The sequence below is a fragment of the Acipenser ruthenus genome, chromosome 8, assembly GCF_902713425.1.
Source record: "Acipenser ruthenus chromosome 8, fAciRut3.2 maternal haplotype, whole genome shotgun sequence".
Taxonomy (NCBI): domain Eukaryota; kingdom Metazoa; phylum Chordata; class Actinopteri; order Acipenseriformes; family Acipenseridae; genus Acipenser; species Acipenser ruthenus.
The window spans coordinates 53,940,809-53,967,464 of NC_081196.1; the positions used below are offsets into that span (position 1 = coordinate 53,940,809).

Here is a 26,656-nt window from a genome sequence, read left to right on the forward strand (position 1 = left end):
AAAGGGACTGACAGAGCCTGCAGGCTGAGGTTAAACGGCCACATCAACAGCCGTTGGGATTTATGGGGACGGAGCATGAAAAATCTTAACATGGTAAGACTCTGCTTATTGTTGAAATGTAAACCAAAGTGGGATTCTTAAAATTAGGTTAACCTCAGGACATGCAACATCTTGTTAACTTTACTACAATTTGCTTTGATCACAAGTGACTTGACAAAGTAACACAGAAAGTCAGTGGGGGAATGGAAATGTAAACCAGCAACTACAGGCATTTTAATCCTTAAATACTCAAGGACCACCCAGTAAATCCCTATTTCATAAGTTCCTATACTGTGCGTGTTTTAGTGGAACTCTGCTCCAAAAGAGAGAGAGGGGGGAAAAAAAAGAGAGATACTGCATTTGGCTCTTTGTTAGTTTTATTAGTAATATGAATTCAGTCTTTATATATCACTGTGATTTGTCCTTGACATAAGGAACCCTTTTCAATTAAGCCTTTAAACTTGGAATCAAAATGTTTATTCCGATTTATATTGCTGCATGTACATTCGTGAAACTGTATACAGTGATTAAGGGACAGCATCGGGCATCAAGTTAAAGCATTTCAAATTGTTCCACAGTTATGGAAACTATGCAGCATAATCCAGTTTCATGTAGGATTTAAAGTTTAATAAAACTTACCCAAAGCACAAGAACAATTTGTTTTAACCTAAATCCCTGTGTTCACATCAGGGTTGAGGCCAATTTTTTTTTAATAAATTCCAATTCCTTTGAAGGAATTTGAATTTTTTTTATTTTACAGACATCATTATTGTGATTGTTCAACTGCTTTAATTTGAAGCCAATTAATTGAACAGTGACTGCGGTGGTTTAAGTAATTTCTTTGCCACTGTGAGTGCAATTTTGATCAAGGATGTGTTGGAATTGATTAAAATGGAATGGGAATTGGGAATTTATTTAAAAATTTTTAAAAAAATGGAATTGACCCCATCCCTGGTTCACATTGTGGTTTAAAAGTGTAAATAACTGTAGAATTTCTCAAGTCATTGTACTGTACAGTTTAAAAGAAAGCAGCAGAGTCAGAAATGAAGAGTTAAAGAAACAAAAAACAAAACTAAACTAGTAAGACAATGTTTTTTTTGTTTCGAAGAAAACTTTTTTGGACAGCCTCCAGCTTCTGAGTTTTTAGCTAAGGACCCTGCATGCTGTATTACCAAGCTTGACTTGACTCCTTATTTGTAATTTTTTTTTAGCAACTAGCTATGCATATGGTTGACCCTACAGATAATTGCACAATTGTCTTTTGTAGAACGAGCACCTTTTATTAAAAAGTATTTACAGCCATTTTGAAGCCCCCCTCCCCGAAAACAGAGAAAATGAATCTGAAGAAAACTCATTGGATGGGTTGCATAAGACTAAATTCTGAGCAGTTCACTTTTCCTGCCTGTCCAGATACGATCCTGAATTCCTTACATCATTTTTTCTTTCTTTGTCAGAATAATCAAAAGAGGAGTTTCAGAGATTCTGTTTATTCCATTACTTAGACAAAAAAAACAAAAAACCTCAGCCCTTAAAAGAAATGGAAATATGGATTTATTTATTATTACTTTTTACAGCTGGTTTCATTTTAATGAAATGTGAGAATGCAGAACTAAGTTTCTCTTCTTGTCAACACGGTCTCCGTAAAACCAAATGGAACGTTTTTCAGATGTCTAATTGTAATAAGAGCTGATGTAGTGTGTAGAAATAAATAAAGTAAAAAGTAAAAAACAATCAATTCCTGCTTTCTAAAGAAGCCCTGTTTGTCATGTCTTCTGCGAACACACAGCAGAGACAGATAGACGAGCAGCTGCTTTCAGTCTGAGCACCGTGGTAACAACATCCTCCTCGTGTTCATGAAATCCAGGGATCCGCTCGGTCGGCTTCGATGTTCCTCTTCAGGGGACTAAAAAGCTTTCCAAAGTTTTACATGGCTTGTCCTTCCTATGCAGAGGAACCTGGTACACTAATCAATTCCTCATCAAATGTTTAAAAACCTGGACCACAGTGACAATCTTTCCTCCTGCTTAGGCTGTTTCAGTAGCAATCAGCTTCCCTGTCATTGTAAAGTTTGAGCACTGTAAGGCACCGCCAAGAGTCCTGAAATGAAAGAAGTTCAAACCGTTGGTGTCGTGTTCATTTTTGTTGAACAGTCAGTTGAACTTTTTCATCCTGCAAGCCATCAGTTTTGATTTTTTTCTGCTTGCTGTGACAGTGATGGAATGGATTTTGTCAGGATTCAGCGAGTTCTCCGTGTCTGTATTATTATTATTATTATTTATTTCTTAGCAGACGCCCTTATCCAGGGCGACTTACAATTGTTACAAGATATCACATTATACATTATTTCACATTACATACAATTACCCATTTATACAGCTGGGTGTTTACTGGAGCAATCTAGGTAAAGTACCTTGCTCAAGGGTACAACAGCAGTGTCCCCCACTGGGGATTGAACCCACAACTCTCCGGTCAAGAGTCCAGAGCCCTAACCACTACTCCACACTGCTGCCCCTGTACAACTGAGAGCTTCACAGATTATCCACCGGTGAATGTTGGGATTTCTGTCAGCTGTTCAGGGATTCATTTTGTTCTGGTGCCACTTATAAGACTAGTTAATACACTTCAATAGCAGACATGCCACTCCCTGCTATTGTATATTGCAGGAGCAGCAAGGGTCGTCCTTGTCAGGTTGGGATGCGTAGTCCATCTGCCGGACAATCTCAGCAAACACTTCATCTACCATGGTTTTGCTCTTGGCTGAGGTCTCCATGAAAGGACAGCCCCACTCCTCTGCCAGTGCCTGACCCTCTCCGGAGGACACCTCCCGCTCACTCTCCAAGTCCACCTTGTTTCCAACCAGAATCACTGGCACCTTCTCATACCTGCAAACAGTACAAAAACAGAACGTCGCTCATGTAAGCTGTAGTAATATTAATGATACAATATCACCACCAAAAAAGTAGTTTATATAAAAACAAATTAACAGTTAAAACCACACACAAATGTTTTGCATCACCCAGAATTTTAGGATTGAGACAATTTAAATATTTAAAAAAAAATAATAAATTTAATAAAAAGGAACATAATTTATATCACGTAATCAAAGAATCCATAACAGTAGAATAGTATTTCATATTAGATTTCAAAATGATTTTTCAATTTCAGTTTTTCGTATACAAGTATACGAAAACTAAAGAGGTATGTAATTAAATATGTTAACGTAACATTATTCTGCAGGTTTCATTCGACTTTATGGAGTTAATTCTATAGGGTGATGCAAAACATGTGGCCATCGCTGTAGGATAGATCTGTAATAATGTAAAGTAACATCCCATTTAGACTCAAAAGGCTCCAAACAAACATACTGTACATTAGATGCATCTTTCTGATTTACTAGTATAGGGCTGGTGAAACAGATTCGATTTTCTTTAAAAAGGCAATATACAATCAGTTCCAGCTGTAAAGCCCTGTTCTGTTATTTGTGTTATGAAATTTTACTAGTTGTATAACCTTCTCTGCATACACTGTTGCAACAAAGTTCACCCCACCCCCAATACACTGAGAACCAACAGGTTCTCTTGTTCTTCAGGAGTTTTCTGTGGTGTTAAAAAGCCCTGGCCTGTGCCACCTTTAGTTTACGGTCTTAGCATCCCAAATTTTACACTTGTCACATATTACAAGACGTACAACTTGTGAATCAAATGGGGATTAAAATCCACTAGCCAACAGTTGACTGGGTTCCTAAACATCATCTGCAGCACACCAAATGAATAAAAAAACCCAAGATCTATGTTTTTCCTTTTTTAGTATCATACAAAACGCTGAATAGAGGTACTACAAAAAGCGAACTGGAAAAAACAGATCGCTTGTATCTGCTGTTTTTCATGTTCTACTGTAGTAGTTGATGCACTTAACCAGGCTAGCACTGCACAGGAAATGAATAATAAAATGCAATGATCCCAGAAGAATAGTCAGTAGCATTGTTCAAGGTTTCTTCTCCTTACTGCTTGAATACATACAAATAAAGAAGCACATTGTAATATTGTTGTACCACAGCTTGTAACCATGTACGTTTTAATATCTACATACAGTAGGTCTAAAGCCTCAACAGCCCTTCCACAGATAAATAAATACATAATGGCTGGGTGGGGCATTTGCAGCCTATTTTACTCCACTCAGCTCTTGTTACCCCTGAAAATCTATGATCTATAAATCAGCACATCTTCAAATACATACAATAAATTTGAATGCGCAGGGCCAGTGGCTCCCAAATACTAACAATGTGCCACCAATTCAGAATCACTGAGTGGGACAACACGTAATACTGCTACCCTAAAAAACTACAAGTTTCTACACTGGTAGTAGTGCGTTACCAGCCTGAGCAGTAACCATTTGGTGGTAAAATGAAGAACAAATGCTCCACCTGAGTGTCCAAATACTTTAAGGGTAGTGTACATCTGTATTCCACTTGTGTAGCCAAGACTTTTCAATTGTCAAAGATGTGGCCAAAATACTATAGTCACTTTGAGAATACTTAAATGTAGGTCTAAAAACCAACCCTTCTATTTTCACTACTCAGACCACCCTATGTATGTTTTTTCTCCTTCCTGCCAATTTTTTTATAGCTGTCCCTTGGGTGATGAATGTTTGCATTCAGTTTTCCTTGAAGGTGCCTCATAGCATAGCTTTCTCAAGCAATAGGACTTTACCCTGTCTGCGTGGTACAGCAAATATTAAGGGATTCCTCTACTCTATGTCAAGGAGAGTCAGGAAAAAACTCATTACATAAATTGCCTGTCACAATTTTCCACAGAACACCTATTGTTTATTCACACAGACCGTATTATACGGCACTACAAACTTCTACAATTACAGTCCTGTCAACTATAATCTTGACAGAACAGACAGAACATCCGACAAAAAAAAAAAAAAGAAAAAAAAAAAGGTCTTAATGCAATATATAACTACACGCAGACTTAAAAAACAATACCTATTTTTGTATATAAAGCATTTATATACTTATCTTCTATAGCTCCTGCATACCTACACCTTAGATGGATCTTACTGTAGTTTGTCATTTTACAGAAAAGAATGGAGGGGTACAACAATTGGGTGTGAATTCATTCTAAATACCATCAATGTACATTGCCATGGATTGCACCTATTAATAAAAATATCTCGCCAATGTGGTGAGGCAATTAAAGGCAAATAGAATGTTAGACTATATTGCAAAAAGCTTGACGGAACAGAAGATGGCACTGCCTGGGAAATGTCAAGTAACAAAGAGGACTCGTCCAACTCAGAGGAGACTAGGAGAGATTTGTTGCTGCAGGCATGTTCATTCTGCAATATACTTTACCAATATGCTTAAAGTTTGTAGCATTTAATTGCACAAATGTAGTATTCCTTTGTATAAATGGCTCTTCTATGCGCAATTGAGGTTGTATCTTATGCATCTTTATTTGAGGTGGGAAATTTGGTCTGCGTCTTAAATTCAAAGGAATACGATTTACAAGGGAGAAGTGAGGGTTAGCTAATAATTCAAACACATCAGCTTAAATGTTTAAATTAGATATGCATGCAATGATGCAGAGCTTTCTCAGAATGTACGGCACACAAGAAAGAAAGAAAGAAAGAAAGAAAGAAAGAAAGAAAGTGCGCCATCACTTAGCCAGGAGGACAAAAGGCTTAAGTTCCATTGTATATTTATTTTTGTATTCATTATAAACACAACGACAAAACCTGGCTGTTTATTTGGCCATGCTTCTCCTTCTTAACCAGATTCCATTATATTTTTAATGAGCCGACAATTACATTTATTTTTTACCGCAGGTTTGTTTAAAATTAATGAGGTTGGCCATGTTTGGGAAAAAAGTAGCGAAACACTCTCTTGATTGTGGTGGCTAGCCGAAGCCTATAGTGCCAGGCAGTGGAAATGAGGCATTAAGTCTATCTGCACTTAATTGCCAACTGCGTCCACTGGTCCTGGTTTCTGTGCTGCGCTTAAAGTATTGGTTCAGGTTAACTACTGTATGTCAACATTTAAGATTTTAAAGGGTTCAATTAATCATCTCAGGGGGAAAACACAATCAGGATTAATATGTGTCCACAATCTGAAATCAAGACTTAGGCTCAAATAACTTCTTAGAAACGCACCATTTGTTTTCACAAGGTCTCAAACAAAATCTGGTTCTACTGTGTATAGTAGAGCAACTGCAGCTCACAGTGTTTTAGGCATGGCTACCACATTTTCTAACTAGCTGCACATTCAACACCCAGGACAGTCGATTTCTCATCGACTGTCCATGCATACAGTAGTTCTCATTTGTCAGGAAAGATCTCATAAGCAAAGCAACTTGTTGCTGAAAAGTAAACTTAATCCCTAATGGTCATGGCCTGGGACAGCTAATCAGTTACACTCAAACTCAAAACAAGACAGACATAAAGTGGAAGGTTAGGGACTTGGGCTGGAGTTGTGCAAATTGATGCTGTACAGTACAGCTGTACTAGGCACATATTCCTTCAATGATGGAGCCAAAAAGATCAAACTTAATTTGCTGAATAATAATAACACTCTTGTACTGTGTATTACAATAAGGCTGTGCTGTCGGTTTTAGATATTTAAGTTCTTGCACTTCACTGTTTTGTGCCATAAAACACTCATGATGCCTTGCCTGTACGCGGCAGCGTGATCACGTTATTTTATAACAGCTCCTTCTCCGCTTTGGGCAAAAATTGGCCTTGGCCGATAGTCAATTCAATGGATGATGTAAACTGAGTTCAGAAGAGGCATCGGAAATGGATTGTATACAGTACACGGGAAAACAGAAAGTCCAGAGGAAGACTGGCTAGGAAAGCCAGAACAGAGATTTCTTTTTTTTTTTTTTTTTTTTTAAACGCTGGAACTGTGACCAAACCAAGCCGTTTAATCTAATTTAGTTCCCATGGGTCAACACCAAATGGATGTGTATTATTATTATTATTATTATTATTATTATTATTATTATCATTACTGTATATGAAACAAAAAGTTGTTGTCACACTGGGAATGGAGGAGTCTCACTGCACTGGTTTCAATAAAAAAACCCAAATGTTGATCCAGTGCAGCCGAGAACAGCTGTCCAACACCTGGGTTTCCACTGTACAAAAATACAAATAAAACCTCCACCACAGCAGGAGAACAGGGTATTTCCAACTGGTAGCTCACCAAATACCTTCCCCTCTATTCATATATTATTAGCTCTCTTAAAATGAAACTAGGATTTTACAAGGAAGTCAGCATTTCATGGTAAAATGAATGTGTATCACGGAGGAGACATTAACCCACTGGGAGAGTGGAAGCTAAACGTTGTTTTACTCCACTGTACTGTAGGAACTTAAGCAGTTTAAGACCTTTCAATAGTCCCAACAAATTGACTACTGTCCAGAACCTACTGTTTCTTCATTCTTCAAGCTAGTGTTATTGAACAAGTAAATGCTACTCAAACTGGAATTTCTTCTTGCATCATTGACAACATGGTCATCATCAATTGTCATATTACTGCATGTTTATTAGCACTATCACTGGTCCCTCTTTTTCCCCTGTATAAAAGATAGAAAATATTTAGTTTTTTCTAAATTATATTTCAGGATAAAAGCAGCCAAATGATAGGAAGGGATTAGGAAGCAGAATGTATAGTTCTTGAACACCAGAGGAGGGGTGGGGGCAGGGATACTGTGGCCATTGCCACGCCATACTGCAAAACACAACACCAGCTACTGGACATATACAGCAGCAAAAAGTCTTAACTCTAGAGCAGTGTGGTCACATTATTTTTCCTTTACTACACATTATACTTTCAAATATTAGAATCACAGAAGTGTAAAAACTCTGGTTACCTTAGCTTCTTTATAACTAATTCTCCTTAAACCATGTGCCAGAAGCTGAAAGAGGTTTTCAGTTATTGCTCTTTAATGCGATCTAATGTTTCAGAAGGCTTAAATGGGATCAACAGGTTTTGGCAAGTGAGAAAATTCTCCCGTTTAGCTTGTACTCTAACCTGAAGATGATCAGGTCACTCACTTCAAATAAGAAACAGCTATCATCTCTCCCCACCAATTTACGCTGCAGTCAATTTTTACATTGGTGTGCAAATGCTTTGAACATAGCCCTGGATTTGAAGGTTTCCCCCTGTTCCATTGTTTTCCCCCCACCACTTCCCTCAAATGAAGAATGTAAACCTTGTGTGGGCTACTCAATACTTACAACTACAGTAGAGCAATGATGTGCCTTTAGTCAAGGTGTCTGCAGTTCAGCCCTCTCTTCCTCAGGACTGCAGTTCCCACACTAATTATAAAGTCATAATATCATGTGCACCGCCTTGGGGGAATTCCAGCATCCCCTGCAGTTCCAGTATCATCTAGTTTGTTCTGTTCAGTGTATCTTCCTCATTTCATCACTACAATAGTTCAGAAACTGGGATTTATATGGATTTTCCCCCCCACCCATGATTGCGGGCTGCAGGTCAACAGTGCTGATGCACATTGAAATTACACACCCAAACAATGTCATGTCAATGTCAAGCAGCAAATCATCTTAAAGTTACCACGCTGTAGCGTCTTTAGAGGATTTTTATAAAATGTTAGTCACAATGTGGATTAACGTGTTTCTAGAGCAGGGGTACTCAACAGGTGGACTCCCGTCCGAATCCGGACCGCAAGTACATTTTGACTGGACCGCCAAGTCATATGCCAATCTATGTTTTTACTGGCATTCGCATTGGAAATGCTGTGAATTTTTCAGACAACATGGTTTTTATGAGTGTGGTGCACGAGGGTACAGTAGGTGTCGCTGTGATAGTAAGTAGCAGACACTCAGTGCGTGCTATGAATGAAACAAAATGTACAACAAGTCAACAGTATGAGCAGCTCAAATAAAGTAAAGTGCGTTGGCTGCTGTGGCCTGTTTTGTAACCGTCAACATATCCAGTCTCAATGGCTAATAAAACAACGATCATTAGTATTTTTTTGGAAAATACAATTTTCATACCTTATGGTACGAGTTCCTTAAATTACACTTCACAAAGCCCCAGAAATCAATCATTGCGTTTACATAAGCACAAGAATTCCGATATCAAAAGTCATGTAAACACAGTTTTCGGAAAATTTATCGGAATATTCCTTAGGTCAGTTTTCGGAAAACAGCACCTAGAAATTTCCGATTCAATTCCGAAAACGAACCAAATGTATATCATGTAAACGCACTTTTTGGAAAACTTATTCTGATAGCGTACTGCACATGTGCAAACTCTGAACTTCATTCCTGCACGTGGTTTTAGAAAACAGAGAAAATAATAATGTAGTCAGTCTGCATGGATCCATTTGCTCCTTTGAATTGTATTTTGACTTATATACTTGTACTTGCTAGAACCGAAGTCATTGTATTTTATCTTGCTCAATTATATTAATACTTGTACTGTGATTCTTGAAATGTATTTTTGTTTTTGCGACTGTAAGTCGCCCTGGATAAGGGTGTCTGCAAATAAATAAATAAATAAATAAATAATAAAGGGATAAAGTAATATTTGTCCGTATGTATTTTTTGAATAGCCCATACTGAAGCAGCACATGTATTCCAGCTTTAAAATTACATGATAATTTAAAATAATGTCTGCAAAAGAAACTGGTAATATAGAACAGGATGAGCTGTTGGAAAGGCTGATTGCACATTGTGGGGAATCTAAAAAAGGTATAGGATAGTAATCTTTGAATTTAAGACCTGACACTTCGATAAAGCGCTTGTTATTGGGTTGGTATCCGTTCTATCGCAGAAAAAATGTCCAGTCTTCAAACGTATTTAGGCTACTACAGTACTTTGCATGTGAAAATATCCTGCGTTTTCCGAAAACTTCAATCCATGTATACAGTTGAATTCTAATTAGACTTTCTATGGTTAATCATGTAAACACAGAAAAGTGACGTTTTAAGAAAATCAGTTTTCTGACTCAGTTTTCCGAAAACATTCGTTTTCGGAAAACACTTTGTCATGTAAATGTACTGATTGACAGATACCGGTGCTACAAAGCCCAATTTTGTTAAGTAGCTTTTCCAAGCCGATTAAAAAATATTATCGGCAAAACATACAATATAATGCTCTTTTTAAAAACACATGAGTCAACGCGTTACACTAGACTCAGGGAAAGAACAAAAGAAAGGTTATAAACGAGAGGAGGCCATTCAGCCCATCTTGCTCGTTTGGTTTAGTAGCTTATTGATCCCAGAATCTCATCAAGCAGCTTCTTGAAGGATCCCAGGGTGTCAGCTTCAACAACATTACTGGGGAGTTGGTTCCAGACTCTCACAATTCTCTGTGTAAAAAGTGCCTCCTATTTTCTGTTCTGAATGCCCCTTTATCTAATCTCCATTTGTGACCCCTGGTCCTTGTCAACATTGTCAATACCTTTTAGGATTCTGAATGCTTGAATCAGATCACCGCATGGACTTCTTTGTTCAAAACTGAGAGATTCAATTCTTTTAGCCTGTCTGCATATGACATTGCTTTTAAAGCTGGAATAATTCTGGTTGCTCTACTTTGCACTCTTTCTTGAGCAGCAATATCCTTTTTGTAGCGAGGTGACCAGAACTGAACATAATATTCTAGATGAGGTCTTACTAATGCATTGTAAAGTTTTAACATTACTTTCCTTGATTAAAATTCAATACTTTTCACTATATATCCAACCATTTTGTTGGCCTTTTTTATAGCTTCCCCACATTGTCTAGATGAAGACATTTCTGAGTCAACATAAACAGATTCCTTCTTCAATATGGCATTTATAATGAAAATTTGTATTGCCTGCGTGCAGTACCTTACACTTTTCTATATTAAATGCCATTTGCCATGTGTCTGCCCAGTTCTGAATGCTGTCTAGATCATTTTGAATGACCTTTGCTCTGCAACAGTGTTTGCCACTCCTCCTATTTTTGTGTCAAATGCAAATTTAACAAGTTTGCTTACTATACCAGAATCTAAGTCATTAATGTAGATTAGCTAGAGCAAAGGACCTACTACTGATTCCTGTGGTACACCACTGGTTACCTCGCTCCATTTTGAGGTTCCTCCTCTAATCAGTACTTTGTTTTCTACATGTTTACCACTCCTTAATCCATAAGCACACAATATGGTACCGTACTGTACCACTCGTGCGTACGAATCTTCCCATTGCAAACAATTGTTGCACAACAGACACAATCCCGGCCACGACAGATATCGCATCATTCCACGATCCACCAAAATGTGCTGTGTGTGCAACGCTTAGCAACGAGTATGACGATTGTATGGGCGATTTAAATTGTCATGTGTTGTAAGTCAGGCTTAAAACACATGCATTTACATGTTTCCTGGGTTAAGTATCTGCAGATCACATTATGTGTATGGATATTCGTTCTCCACTATGAACATTATTAATAATATCAGCGTTCTGTTCTGACTGAGGCAAATCATTGCGTCTCTGTACTGCTCTTGCTGAACTCATCTGTAACTCAAGGCCTTTAAGGACCTGCCACTTCTCCCACTTACTGCGAGTACTAGCCAATTATAAATATATTGAATGTAAAATGACTATATTATTTGAAAGGCGTTTTTATTTTGAATCCACTTGAATGAGAAAGCACAGTGAGTGACATTTCAGTTCAGTTTTTTTTTCTTCTTGTGCTTCAGTTTTGTTTGCTACAATTTGCTTTGTTTTTGCAATGGTGAAACACAATGTTTGGCTCTGCTAACAGCCACATAAGAATACAGCAGTTATACAATTATATGGTCATAGCAGGGAAAGAACTCATGCAGTAACAAGTCAGTAAAGAAGGCAGACCAGTAAAAAAGAGAGTTTTGATTCCCCCAAAACTCCTTTAAACCAACAACACATGTAAAAGATATATTTGTGTAGTTCTGTGTTTCTTTGTGGCATGGGAATGGGAGTGAAAATGTGCTCCGGACCTTGAGCTTCCTGTAACCAAGAAATCTGAGCCTTCACTAAAATAATGGAGTAGCCCTGTGCTTCCTTAAGCTCCAGTGTTGTGTGCACAGACCCCCTACGCATATAAAAACACACATACAGACGTGCTCAAATTTGTTGGTACCCCTCCACAAAAAACAAAGAATGCACAATTTTCTCTGAAATAACTTGAAACTGACAAAAGTAATTGGCATCCACCATTGTTTATTCCATATTTAATAGAAATCAGACTTTGCTTTTGATTTTTTATTCAACATAATATTGTAAGTAATAAAACAAATGAAAATGGCATGGACAAAAATGATGGGACCCCTAACCTAATATTTTGTTGCACAACCTTTAGAGGCAATCACTGCAATCAAACGTTTTCTGTAGCTCTCAATGAGACTTCTGCACCTGTTAACAGGTAGTTTGGCCCACTCTTCCTGAGCAAAGTGCTCCAGCTGTCTCAGGTCTGATGGGTGCCTTCTCCAGGCTGCAAGTTTCAGCTCTTTCCATAGATGTTCGATAGGATACAGATCAGGACTCATAGAAGGCCACTTCAGAATAGTCCAATGTTTTGTTCTTATCCATTCTTGGGTGCTTTTAGCTGTGTGTTTTGGGTCATTATCCTGTTGGAGGACCCAAGACCTGCGACTGAGACAGGGCAGTACGTTTCGCTCCAGAATGCCTTGATAGTCTTGAGATTTCAATGTGCCCTGCACAGATTCAAGGCACCCTGTGCCAGGCGCAGCAAAGCAGCCCCAAAACATAACCGAGCCTCCTCCATGTTTCACTGTAGGTATGGTGTTCTTTTCTTTGAAAGCTTCATTTTTGTGTCTGTGAACATAGAGCTGATGTGACTTGCCAAAAAGCTCCAGTTTTGACTCATCTGTCCAAAGGACATTCTCCCAGAAGGATTGTGGCTTGTCAATATGCATTTTAGCAAATTCCAGCCTGCCTTTTTTATGTTTTTCTTTCAAAAGTGGAGTCCTCCTGGGTCTTCTTCCATGGAGCCCACTTTCGCTGAAAAAGCGACGGATGGTGTGATCAGAAACTGACGTACCTTCACCTTGGAGTTCAGCTTGTATCTCTTTGGCAGTTATCCTTAGTTCTTTTTCTACCATTCGCATTATCATTCAATCTGGGGTCGATTTTCCTCTTGTGGCCGCGCCCAGGGAGGTTGGCTACAGTTCCATGGACCTTAAACTTCTTAATAATATTTGCAACTGTTGTCACAGGAACATCAAGCTGCTTGGAGCCTTTACCTTTACCATGCTTATCTATTATTTTCTTTCTGATCTCCTCAGACAACTCTCTCCTTTGCTTTCTCTGGTCCATGTTCAGTGTGGTGCACACAATGATACCAAACAGCACAGTGACTACTTTTCTCCATTTAAATAGGCTGAATGACTGATTACAAGATTGGAGACGTGTGATACTAATTAAAGAAACGAATTAGTTTGAAATATCACTATAATCCAATTACTTATTATCTTTTCTAAGGGGTACCAACAAATGTGTCCAGGCCATTTTAGAATATATTTGTAGAATAAGCAATAATTCATCTCTTTTCACAGCTTCTTTGCTTTATTCTATGACATACCAAAGGCATGCAAGTATACATGATAAAATAGCTTTTAATTTCATCACTTTTCAGGAGGAATGAAGCATTATTTCAATGAGCTGTAAGGGTACCAACAAATTTGAGCACGTCTGTATGTACACCATTTAATACTTCCATACATTGATTCATTTTGCTTTCTTTAAGTTCTAATTCAACACATTTATCATGAGGTTCTGTTGTGAATGTGTCCTATTCTAGTAAGCACACATCACTCACACAACAAATACAGAAACACTGAACAAATATGAATTGAGCAATCACTTGAAGTGTGAGCTGGTAGCAGAAGCCATGTGTTGCAGGCACCGGTATGTTATCCATACCAATCTTTCCTTGGGTCCTATAATGATGCTAGACTCATGCCTGCACTTTATTATGTATGACATGAGTTTGACAGTCTAGTTCAGGCTCTGTGAGCATCTCCTATCAACACATATACACCGAGACAAATTAATACAGTGTAAAGCTCATGACTGAATGGTATGGTATGGTCATTTAGAAGCTTGGAGATTACAACCGCATGGGCGGACAACCAGACGTTCCTTCAAGCAGCAATAACACACCTCAGCTTTAACTGATGAAAGCATTTTTACATTCTGGTACCTTTTTACTCGGATGATCTGGTCCCTCATAGGTTTGATATCTTGGAAACTCTGCTGGTTGACCAGACTGTAGACCAGGATGAAGCCCTGTCCGTTTTTGATGTAGAGATCCCTCATAGAGGCGAACTGCTCTGTGCCAGCTGTGTCTAGGATCTCCAGGACAGAAGGCGACGAATCCACCTCGATTTCCTTGCGGTAGAAATCCTCGATGGTCGGGTCGTATTTCTCGATAAAGGTCCCAGTCACGAACTGCACAGTCAAAGCGGATTTCCCGACCCCGCCGCTCCCCAGCACCACCACTTTATACTCGCGCATTGTTTCCGAAAAAGAACCACAATTACAGGGGAAATAATAATAATAATAATAATAATAATAATAATAATTATACTCTCGTTAATTTTAAAATATAAAATAAACTTCTAAAAATGATTTAAAAAAGAAAAACAACACACATTATTTTTACCCCTGCAAAATATATACTGTATGTACCGCATATATGTTTAATCACACCACAAATGACTTACATCTACATCTAATTACATAATGGCTCACATTACCACTAATAAATATTATGCGAGTGTAGCGTCCAAATATTATGCTCCAAGGAACAGAAAAGACATATTGAAATAATCTGCACTTTTTCATTAGCCTAGTTTGTCTAAATGAAAACAAAACGTGCTTAACCGCGCACGGCCCTTGTAATACTAGGAAACCAAAAACAGGTCTCGCGTTGAGTTATTAAAGAAAAAAATATATATTTCTAAAAAGTGCAGTATCCGTGTTTGCTTTTCATCTCCACTTTCATCTCTCCCTGTCCCTGTCCCTGTCTCTCCCTCACCCCAATACATTCCAATCCGCCATACTCAGGCAGAGACCCCACAACCGCGTACCAGTACACTCTCCACTCGGCTTCCGTACCTGGGTGAGGGCTGTGTTATTCAAACATGACAGATTACTACACTAACCAATCGCAGCTTTGGCTCGGGATAAGCCGCGCCCTTCATTTCAAAACTGTTTTGTGTTGTACCCAATTGTAGTTCACTGGGTTGAATTTCCGCTGTTATATTTTGAAATCTTCTGATTCGCTACAGTCAGTCATGACGACCCCAGCGCCTTCGACCAACCACAGGAGCCGTTTTGGGACGTGTATCCAAGAGAAGAAAAATACGCCGGATGCTGTTGCTATGGCAACAAGAGACGAGCTTTTCACCGCGCTTGGTGAAAAGGACAGTGGCATAGGTAGCATGCAGGCAATGACGTTCATTTGTCACTGACGTGTTTTCCCACTGAAGTTTCTAATAGTTTGCTTCTTGACCAGTTAATTGAAGTAGAAAGATGTGTCTGTTCAGATGTAGTACTAGTATAAAGCCTGTAATTACAGGCATTAAAAAGGGTTAATATAGTGTGCAATAATGTACGCCTTATCTGTTTCTTGAATAAAACGATAGGTGCTTTAATGGTTTATTTTTGATAAAACAAAAATTGCTCATATTAAGTCTCACTGCATAAAAAAACATAAGTAAACACGGAAAAACAGTTACTGCTGCATAGTTTAACACATTCAATGTGTTTTAAATTAGTTTTATAAAGCTTTCATTTGAAAACAGCTCTCCAAAATGATGTTGGATAGGGTATAGAGGAAATATGTCTCTTGCTTTAAATATTGCAGCAGCACTAGCAAAAAATAAATAAAAAATGGAGGAAACAGCATATAAAACGAATCAAAGCTCTTTTCATTAAAGAAACACACAAGACTGGAAGGACAGAGTAACACAACCAGGCCACAGCACTATTTTTATACAGTTCTTGCCAACCTGATTGAAGACAGGCAGACACAAAATAATAAACAAAGCAACACGTTTATGCAAATCAAGTACAACGCAGACCAATACACACAAACACACACAAAAAAGCATTGGCAACTATTTACAGAAGTCAACAGTCCTAGGGCCACGCTGCAGCTGTCTCTGTTTTATCCTGCTCCTCCGCCACTCTGTTACACAGTACCCCTCAAAGTCTTTTTTGTCCTGAAAAGAGGGTCACTGAGTCCTTTAAGTCTGATAACGGAGTGGCAATTGTCTCTGTCACTGAGGCCAGTGAGGTGGCAAGGCAGTGGAGCTACCGATGATCTCAAGTCCACAACAGTGGGGCCAGGCTGCTCAACACCCCGCTTGTTATCCAATGAGTCCTGGTCACCCCTCCCCTGATAGGTGGCAAGGCGATCGCGGTGAAGCATCACTCTGCGGCCCAGGGGTGGTAGCTGGACCCAGTAAACCAGGTCCAACAGGACCCAAGCACTGTCCAACTTATGGCAGCGTCCCTTTCTTCATTTGGGCCAGTAAACCCAAACTAGCTCGGCAGACTGGAAATCCCATCCCCGCTCCCTGTGGTTGTAATATCGCTTCTGGCGAGGTCTTGCTGCCCGGAGCTGGTCCCTGCCGAACCAGTGTGCGGAGTTGAGCCGGCACTGGAGGTGCTTAGCGTACTCAGGCTCGGGGACTTCCACTGCAGCATCCGGGGTCCGGAGTTCCTGAGCATCTGGATAGTGCAGCTGGTGGATTCCAGCCCCAATGTCAGGATCAGGCAGCTGGAAGTCCTAGTCCCTCTGGTGGGCAGTGATTGCAATGGCAAACTTGGTGGAGAGGGTCTGGTTAAATTTCTCCATCAGCCCATCACTCTGGGGGTGCAGCAGGATGGTGCAGGTCTTCCAGATCCCCAATCGGCTGCACAGCTCCATGACCCAGGACTCAAAGTTGCGGCTCTGGTAGGAATGCAGCTCCTGTGGGGACTACGGGTGTGGTCCACGGGTCTGTAACCTTCTGCCGGGCAAGGGGTAGTCAGCGGGGCCACAGCTTGATGGCATGATGCACTAGGTGGGTTCGGTCTGCTTCTTCCGGCTTCGTTGTGAAAATGTTTTTGAACTCCAGTAGCAGTGTCCGCAGCTGGGCCTGCTGCTCCGGGCTAAGCACCTCACAGCTCCGGCGTCAGACCACTGTTGCCCAAGGGGTGTCTTGGTTGGCATGCTGCTGTGAGGGTTACAGGGTTCCCTGAATGGCTGGTCATTGACACTGGCTGATTCATCACTGTGTAGTGCTGGGACAGGGTATTCTCAAATGCACCAAATTTAAACTACTGCATGTAGTTAAATGCTTTGACAAAACAAAAACAAGAAGTTGTTTTCTTTCAATACATTGCTAAAGACTTCTCTTTTATGTCAATTTGTATTGGGTTATGCTCCTCTCCACACCTATAGTTGTCACCTACTTCAACTCTCCCATACCAAGATAGCTCAGGATTCATGAGGGTTCATGTTTCTCTATTCTGAAGAATATGACTGATTATGGCATCTGCGCAAGTGCTAGTCAGAGCTTCTGTTTCCCTTCAGACCGTGTCTATGGCAACAACTGAGCCTTGACAACTACGATTGGAAGTATTTATTTAAAGTTTTTTTTTCTTTTTTTTTAATCTCCCAATTTAAAAATGTCATTCTAGGTTTGCTTTATAATGAGTTTTCATTTTATTTTGTTTTATATGTTGCATTTTGTTTTATTTTGTATTTGTGAAAAACATGGGGCACTGCAGGCACTGTCCATTACACACAGCATTAACTTGCTGTGAGCTTCTGCCAGAAATAGGTGGCTGCTATTAGAAATATATTGTGGCTGGATGATGGTGGTATCAACGTTTGGGGGGACTGAACTGAATCTGGTCGCTTCAATGTCATCAATGAGTACTGTACTTCAGGTGGAACCAAACTGCCCCCTGCTGGCTGTTCAGTGAAAAACACCCTTTTACTGCTGCATGGAAATATACTGTACACCTTAAAAAAACACAGATGTATACTTTTCTAATAAACAACCATACCCCCCCCCCCCCCCAAAAAAAAAAAACAACCTGTAAATTAATTGAAGCAAACTCATACAGTAGAATATATAACATCAAGCTTATGAAGTCTATGTGAATTGCTGTACAGTATTTTGTTCTACATTATTGACTGTACATTCATGACACATTCCAATGGAACACAGAATGAACAACAGCCATTTTATTCTAATTCATACTGATTTCCAGCCTTTGTTTTTAAGTGTTACCCATTTCTTGTTAAACAATGTGTAACATATCTTTATCCTGAATAATCAAAGAATGACTACATATGGAATAACAGATGGGCTGCATGAGTTACAAGGTTATAATTGCATAGAGGGGTTCTGGCGAGGATTAATTCACCAGGACCCCGAGATGCAACTATAACCTGAAGTAATTCACTGCAGCCCATCTACTATTCAACACGTAGTCGATCTTTTTTGATTCCACGACTTTTGTTAAAATGAATAGGTTTTTAATTTTAAAACACAGTAAAACATGATAAATGAATTGCTGTTGTAGGTTTGTTTTCGCAAGGTTTATATTAAAAGGCAGTTTTTTTTGTTGTGTTTTTGTTTTCTTTATCTCAGATTAATGACTCTCTGGCTTCTAATGCAGACATTTTCAGTACTTGGATTGTTTTTAATGAAAGAGACAGGCAGCAGTTTAAAAGTTGCAGAGAACTTCAAGAAAAAGTTGTCACATCATTTAATTATGACTTTTTGTTGTAACATCGTTTAATTATCATGTTTCCCCCCTCACAAGGGCTGAAAAGCAATTGTACTACTTATCCATATATTATATGTGACTAATTCTACTTACCTTTGATGTCTGTATAGTTTTCCAAAAACTTTGAAACCTTATCTTGCACCTAAAAAATTACTATTGTGTAAAATAAGTGTTATTCACTACACTACCACTCACAAGAGTAATGGAACAGAGGTTATAATATAGCTCATAAAATAATTTCCAAATTCCAGTATTGGGATCACGGCTAATGCATAACATGGCAATTAGAAAGTGCTTCCGTAGGGCAAGTCAAACCATACAAGTCACTTCTTGCTAGAAAATAGCCTTAGAGGAGGCAACTTGTAACTGTAACAGATTACTTAAATTAATGCATAAAGTATACTTCAGTGGTAGTATCTGTGGTATTTTAGGGCAGGACCAAAGCACATATTTACATAAAAAAGCATATGTACAGATGCAAAACAAACAATCTAAAATCAAATCAAATCAACATCGCTATTATTTCTTTCAATGAATGCTCCACTGCTTCAGTTTATTCTGGATACCACTTTATCATACAACACAGAACACACAGTGTTTTTTTTATTTTTGTTTTATTTGTTTCGTCTCAATAGGTTTTTACACCATTTACAGTAACCAAAACAACTGACTACATAAACATAAAATAGCACATACAGTAATATATGCACAAATAAAACATCATTTTAAAAATGGTTACATATAAACTAATACATTTAAATGAGGGTTTGATTGAAGTTGCAATGTAGATGGCTCACTGTATTACAGATGAAATTTGTGGCAAAGTAATCATTGTAATAAAATACCTGCATTAATGTTACAACCATTCAATATGGCACAATGCCACACAATCTTTATTGTCAGGCATTTCTCACAAAAAAATAATAATAAATTGACCGCCTACTTAAGAGCAGACAACCATTTTGGCCTCACAATGAAAACTTGACAGTATCATAGATAAGTACCGTATACTGAAACCTATGAAAGGTAGTGTTAATAAAGGTGTAAATAGTAGGCCAGTTACAGACCTTTGCATCTAGAGCTTTTCCATATTAAACCCTGTGTACAATATATTAAGGTAAGGCAGAGTTTTCTGCTGAACTGGTTCTGCCGAGTTTACAGTCTACCCATGACGTGTGTCTTGTTCTTTATTAATAAAAATGGTCCCACTCAGTGAAATCTGTTGAGATCAACAGCGAGGCCTCATGAAGCACTAGGTGTGTATGTGCTTATCGCATGTCAACACAGCCCTTGTTGTGCATTAATGCTTTAATAAAACGACAGAATATTGATATTTTGCGACTGTAATTTACCAAGAACGATAACGATTGTAGTAGTAACGTGTAAATATGAAAGAACGAAGTTATCAACTTTGCCGTACCCTATAATATACATTTTGTTAAAAAGAACAATATTAGTTACATACCTGTGGGGGAAAAAAGTGCAATCCTAACTTCCATGCCAATCACTCTTTTAGTTTTTAGTGTTCTTAGGAGCTCTTTGTTTAAAACAGCAAGGTCTTCATTTGTAGATTAATAAGGGAAAACTACAGTTTTTTTTTTTTTTTTTTGTAATTAATGCCATAGGTAACAACTTCCACTTTCAAGTTTTGTTAAAGGAACCAACTTGCACTCATATCAATAGTAACTTAAATAACTTAAATGCTACTGAAAATATCATTTTGATTGAAGCAAAGTGGGAAATGTTTAAATATTATTTTGCATCTTACCCTCTCTCGTGGTACAGTGTTCTAGAAAAAAAATCTCTGCACTTAACAATTACATCATTTACAAAAATACAGAACTTTAGTCATTGCAACTTTTTGTTGCCACAGCAACAACTTAATATTCTTATGAAATACTACCATACTACAGTGAAAAGTACGTATGTATTTTTTTGGGTAAAATGTTACCATACAATAAACATTTTTACATAATACAAACAATTCTAAAGCCTTGTTCACACTGTGTTTCATTGCCCTGCATTGGTGATGAAGGCAGTGACAAGTGAGAGAACAAGAAGCTAGCCACCAACAGCTGATTCATTCTAGAAACTAGTTCTAGACCATCTCCTTACTAATTGATCTAAGAGATCAGTCCTTCTGTAAAAAAAAAAAAAATAGTAGAACTAAGCTTAGCTTAATAAATTACATTCATTTTAAAATATAATAGGTTACAATATTGTTCTATTACTAATATGTAACAAAAAGATTTAAAATTATGACATAAAATATTCTTTAATTACTTTCAACATCAAAAATTACATTAAAACTGTAACTCTTGTGAAGAAAAAGCATACAGAATGAAAATTAAAATAATTGTAGAATAGTGCCTTAATCATGCTCAGCTAATGGAGTTTTATTGTAGATTTTGTGTTAATCAATTCACCCTGAAAAAATATCATGATTTTGATTTATATAAATTCATATTTTAATAAAAGGCTGCAAGACAATGACTGGTCCTTAACTGAAAATAATGTCTTTAAAAGTTAGAAATACACTTAAAGGGAAATAACTGAATAGAAATATTATGGCAGTTAGCTATACAATGTGATCAAATGGTGACCATTAAATATCATACAAACTAAGTACTGATTATTACCCCTCCTAAATGAAACCTCTTCTTTAAATGGTCATATTACAGAACAAATGTGTGATTTGTTTATAATGGTTATGACAATGCACCCAAGACACTAAGTTAAGAGACTAATGTGTTTAAAACATTAAACGCATAATTCCTTTTCCTGTTTTTTCACTCGTTTTCAACCAGTTCTCTAATGTAAACTACTTTAGATCCTATGGTAATTTTGCATTATCAGACATTACTGAACATTCTTGGTAAATCTTGTTTTAGATACAGTGTGTACTTGTGTTTGTAGAATACATACACTGCTTTCCAAGATCAATATACAAGTGTATTCGAACTGGTAAAATGAATAACCCATCAGAAGTACAGTGCTTTTTAACTTAACCTGGGAAGATGTTGGATGTTTTAACAAGTTTTACATTGCTTTTTTTTTTCTTTTTTTTTTTAAACTTGTCTCATCTTCTCTAGTTGCTTGTAATATGAATTTTATTAGGCACTTCTACAATTTATCAAAGAAAATATGATTTTTGAGGAAACAACAGCAAAAGAAGATTAAAACCTTCCTTGTCCTACATGAAAGGATCAGCTAATTAACATTTTTGCATTTTCTTGGCATTCTATTATCCCTTATGAATGACACCCCCATTGGCTGGTTTACACCCTAGAATAACCTGTTTGAAAATAACCACGCTTTAGACAATGATGAGACTTCTGCTTATTAAATCGGTCATGTACTTGCCAGTCAATTCTGTCCAGTCTTTATGTAGTCTGCCTACATACTGCCTTTCGTACTGGGTCAGCCTACTAGCTTTTCGAATCCCCTAATACAATTACTGGAGGCAACAACAAGAGTCCCTATTATACCAAACTCTCAATGGAACTACAGCTTCCATCGGTCTTTTCCTCTGAGGAACGCCTTCAAATTTGAAAAACTGATATGGGGGGCAGGTGCAAACCCAGTGTAGGCTGGTGACTGGATTCTCAATTACATTAAGGTTCCTCAAACTGACATATGCAAATGTCTGCATGGCTGTTTTGTCTACAAGTCACAACCAAGAGAAGTCTCATTATTGCAATAACACAAGTTCATTGCAGCTATGCTGCACACTATATTTAAACTGATTTTTAAACCTTTGTACTAGACCAATAAATGGGGGCACTGTTAAGTTAATTTCCCTAACCTTATAAAGTGTAAAACCCACCAGAAAAGCAGTGCCTTACTGGTTTGACATTCAATTTTAAGTAAACCACTTTCTGGTGACTTGCCAAGTGCAATATAGGTGTGTCTAAGAAATTAAAATTGAACTGTACAGTATATGTTTTGATTGAAACAATCAAACACTCAACATTAAGCACTATATTAATTGAGACAGTGCAAATTAGGTGGTCTCCATCAAGTGTGAACCATGTACACTTTTAAACAAGTATGGAAAGAGATACCGTAATCCACATTACTCTTGAAAACAATCATTAAAATGAAATCTCCACCTTTACCTAAATAGTGTTTATGTAAAAGTTTTTTGATTGTGTGTCATTTACATGTCAATATTGTTTTAGTAATACATATACATAATTCATATATATTTCAACAGCACTCAATGTTATATGTAATGATTTGTCCATAATAATTTAACTCTTAGCATGCAGGTTGTTGTACTTCTAATGAGGAGGAAATATAGTATTTACAGAAGGGCTGTTTTGGGCTTCTTAGTGCAGCATCTTGACACTCCATTCCTTTTTTGTTGATTATTTCAGGATGATCTGTTTTAGAAAACAGAAAAACATCAGGAAACACGTATTAGCCAACATTACAGCTTTGTTAATGAAACAGTATCTAATTCATCCTGGAAGCCATCACAGGAAAAATCTAATGTATTTTCAACAACTGGCTTCTCTTTCATGTTATTTGGAAACATGAGGAACGATCCGTGGTATTATCAGTACAGCATTACAATACCTCAGAAAGAAAATGATACAAAGTCAAGACATGTCATCTAAAACGGACATTGATGAAATGCTGCTTTGTCTGATAATTATGTCTATATGGTGTAGAAGTATGATGTGAAAGCAAACTCTGTTATAAAACATTGCAGGGTCTACTTTAAAAATCTAAACAGCAGTGGATATTAAAACTACTGTCCTAAACTCATAAGCTGCTCCATATCTGAATCCTTTCCACCGTATTTTGATTATAATAAGTGATGGTTTCAGAAGGGTCACTAGATTGCCCCTGAGGGAAAAAAAAAAACAGAAGGATTAATATAATTTAAGGGAGGCAGTATTTAGATCAGCTGCTGTTTGGATGATGAAAATAGTTCCCTACAACTGATAAGTCTTTTGGTTATTATAAAATAAAGATATAAACACACACACACAAAGTCACTATTGCATTAAAATTTGAACCATCCCATTTCACTTTTTTTTAGTTATAACAGCTACCAAAAAAGGCAACAAAAAGCAAAACCAGAGGAGCAGCTGTTGTCCAAATTGCCAGGGAAGCCAACATTTAGCAAGGCATTAGGTAGATCTAGCCAGCTTCACAACACCAAATCTTTATTAGGGTCAAAGGACAGTAGTTTGAGCAAGAACAGGGCCTGATTCAGTCATGACAAGTGTGTTTCACTTCCACTCACTCAGGTAATGGGTATGGAATTAGCAGGCATAAACAGAAAGCAAGTTAGAGGAGAAAAAGAGGTAAGAAGCACATACTAATAAGGCTTGGAGGGATACTATGTGGTATGCGTAGCCCTACATTGACAGGAGTGAAAGACTGTACAGTTGTGTATGCTAATATTTAAACTACACATAGGCTATGCTGGAACTTGATCATTCACTGATGAAAAGGATATGATATGAACTTATACATACTGTACATATAAGCTCAAGGAAATCATGAGACAGCAATGGGAGAATAACAAACTGGTAAACATTTGCACGGAAAATTAAGTATTGAGAACATTTTAAAGAATACATTGCCAGGCAGTAAGCAATTGCAGTCGTAAGTTATGTTTTCAATTTATAGCCAAACTGTTCTAATCTACAGTACGTACCCATAATGTCAAGGTTTTGAAATGATATTCACATTGGATCTCTATCAAGTTGAAAAAGCATAATATATCGAGGGCCTTCTAGCAGCATATTTGCATTACATAAACCACACACCAATACACAAGAACCAATACCCTGGGGTAAATAGGGTTAAAAGCGCCAGTATAATATTTATGGACAATCCAAGTAAATCGTAACTTCTACCTTTCAAAAATACCAAAACAGACAAATTATTTCTGTTCCGTTACCATTAAAGAAAATCCTTTGCAATCTTAAATCTTGGCTGGAAGTAATCTTAGCTAAAATGGTTATTAGCAAGTATGTCAAATAAAGATCTAAGGAGAAACATACACCGTATGCAGACATAACAGGACATTAAAAACAGAAGAAATGAATTATTAGGAAAATGTAGATTATATAACGTATACCTTCAATGTCGTGTTGTTTGTTTGTTACTTATTTATTTACATGGTGACATCATCATAAGTTTAAATAATGACCCCCCAAAAAATGGCTCATTCTCAACACGCCCTGTGCTTCAGGGCAAATGTGCATTAGATTTTAAATCCTTGATACCACAATCATGTCAAATATGCATATAGTTCATTGATGACACATTCCACAAAGATATTTTTAGCGTGAGGGACACAAGCTTACTCCGCCTATTGAGGCTTTGCTGAAGTTTCTCTTTTTAAATCATTTTAAATCAAAATACAATGTTATCCTTTTTAATGTGGTAATGCAAGACCAATTACATTGATCAGATCAGATCGGATGCTGCAACATATGTCTTGAAATAAAAAAAAAAAGCCTTGTAACAAATCCAATGCCAATTTATTGTTCCTTTCCTGGTTACTCTCGTGAAAACAATATCTTGCCAAAATGGTTAGACCACGTCTCATTTCTGTGTGTATTTCTTGTATTTAAATACGTGTTCCTGATTGTTGCACAGCTGTTTTACAGACAACACCAATGGTACAAAATGTAGAAAAACACTAAATTGCAAACAGCCAAATATATAAAACCAAACAGTCACACAGTAATACATTTAAAAAAAAATCATATAATCTTATCTTAGTATAAACTTTTAAATGTCTCCTTCATTTTAAGGCAATCTTGTTTTGAAGAAATGAGTTGCACAGCTGCATGCTTCCCTAATACTGGGGGTAATATAGCAGGAATCTGCTTGTGTTATCTTGAGGATCTCAGATTCCAGTTTTTCTCCTAGAGAAAAACTCTTCTGATTAATAAAGACAAATACTCCCATCACGTAAAAATGGTTTAATTCTACTGGGCTCCACTGCCAAAGTCTAAACTCACAAGTTACCAGTACGCAAGAATAATCTGATATTCACTGAAGTGTTCTGGACTGTTGTTGGTTTATGAACTCATATGTTACAGCTTTGTGAAACATGACCATTATTTCTAAATATGCTTTTTCAACTTTTCATTTTCTTTTGTTTTTCCCTTGGTTGAATTCCCAATCTTACAGGGCAAGGTTATATATTGACACCAGGCGGACCTTTTGAATAGGAATATTTCACATTAAATGAACAGAAAAACATGCAAAATAAATAAGGAAGTAATGCAACACAACACAACTACCTTTTGCAAACGTGAGAGCTCTAAATAAGTGCTTTAGATTGAAAAAAAGAAAACACAACTAAGTGACTGAGATGATTTACCTTTTACACACTGATTTAAAAGTCCAATCCTAAGTTTTTTTTTTTTTTGTGGCCAGTACTTATTTGGAGCTCAGGGATTTATGAAAGAAAGCTTTAAAAGGAGCAAACCTGATTGGCTGGTGCTGTTGCTGCGTAGGGGACACTTGTGGCAGGAGTTGTTGCTGCAGAGACAGTAGCAGGCGTAGCACTGTACATCATGGGTACTTTTCAGGAAGGGAACCATGGAAGCAATGAACAGGTAGGTGTAGCATTATGATAACCATGGCAACAGGTGTATGGTGAATATTATACAGCAGCAGGCCATCGTTAGGTTAGACCAGCAGATGGCATGCAATCACAATGCAAAGCAAGGAAGCATGGGAGAAAAATAAAACAGAGGAAAAAAGCCAATTACAATCACAGTTAAGGAAATTTATATAAATAATCGGTGATTCCCAGAGAGACGTGAAGAAAATAAAAGTCAAAATAA

The 26,656-nt window shown here is 37.5% G+C and overlaps 2 protein-coding genes across 8 annotated transcripts in view; both read right to left on the bottom strand.

Moving 5' to 3' along the window:
• Positions 1 to 500: 500 nt before the first annotated feature.
• LOC117407532 (ras-related protein Rap-2a) lies at positions 501 to 15,186 on the bottom strand. 2 transcript variants are annotated; one of them, XM_034012665.3, is made up of 3 exons: positions 14,239 to 15,186; positions 2,780 to 2,921; positions 501 to 2,136 (listed from the first exon to the last, which is right to left on the bottom strand). In XM_034012665.3, the coding sequence occupies exons 1-3, from the start codon at positions 14,550 to 14,552 to the stop codon at positions 2,074 to 2,076; spliced, it is 519 nt and encodes a 172-aa protein (XP_033868556.1). In that variant the 5' UTR covers positions 14,553 to 15,186; the 3' UTR covers positions 501 to 2,073. The 2 variants fall into 2 exon arrangements, with proteins under 2 accessions (XP_033868556.1, XP_033868554.1); XM_034012663.3 differs by having other exon boundaries at positions 501 to 2,921; positions 14,239 to 15,181.
• A 5,182-nt stretch (positions 15,187 to 20,368) lies between these two features.
• The window catches only part of LOC117406611 (muscleblind-like protein 2), a 54,521-nt gene continuing 48,233 nt past the window's right edge, over positions 20,369 to 26,656 (bottom strand). For 5 of the 6 annotated variants that reach the window (XM_034923142.2, XM_059029289.1, XM_059029288.1 and 2 more), the window contains 2 exons: positions 26,296 to 26,390; positions 23,064 to 23,215 (listed from right to left, as the gene is read on the bottom strand). In XM_034923142.2, the coding sequence (XP_034779033.1) occupies positions 23,201 to 23,215; positions 26,296 to 26,390 (110 nt within the window). In that variant the 3' untranslated portion in view covers positions 23,064 to 23,200. Of the gene's footprint in view, positions 23,216 to 26,295; positions 26,391 to 26,656 lie in introns of all 6 variants that reach the window. The other variant, XM_059029286.1, reaches the window with a different exon arrangement.

Coding starts and splice junctions, on each gene's coding strand:
- LOC117407532 (XM_034012663.3), bottom strand. CDS start 14,552: ATGCGCGAGTATAAAGTGGTGGTGCTGGGGAGCGGCGGGGTCGGGAAA. Junction 2,922..14,238: donor CAGATCATCCGAGTAAAAAG/GTACCAGAATGT, acceptor TACTGTTTGCAG/GTATGAGAAGGTGCCAGTGA.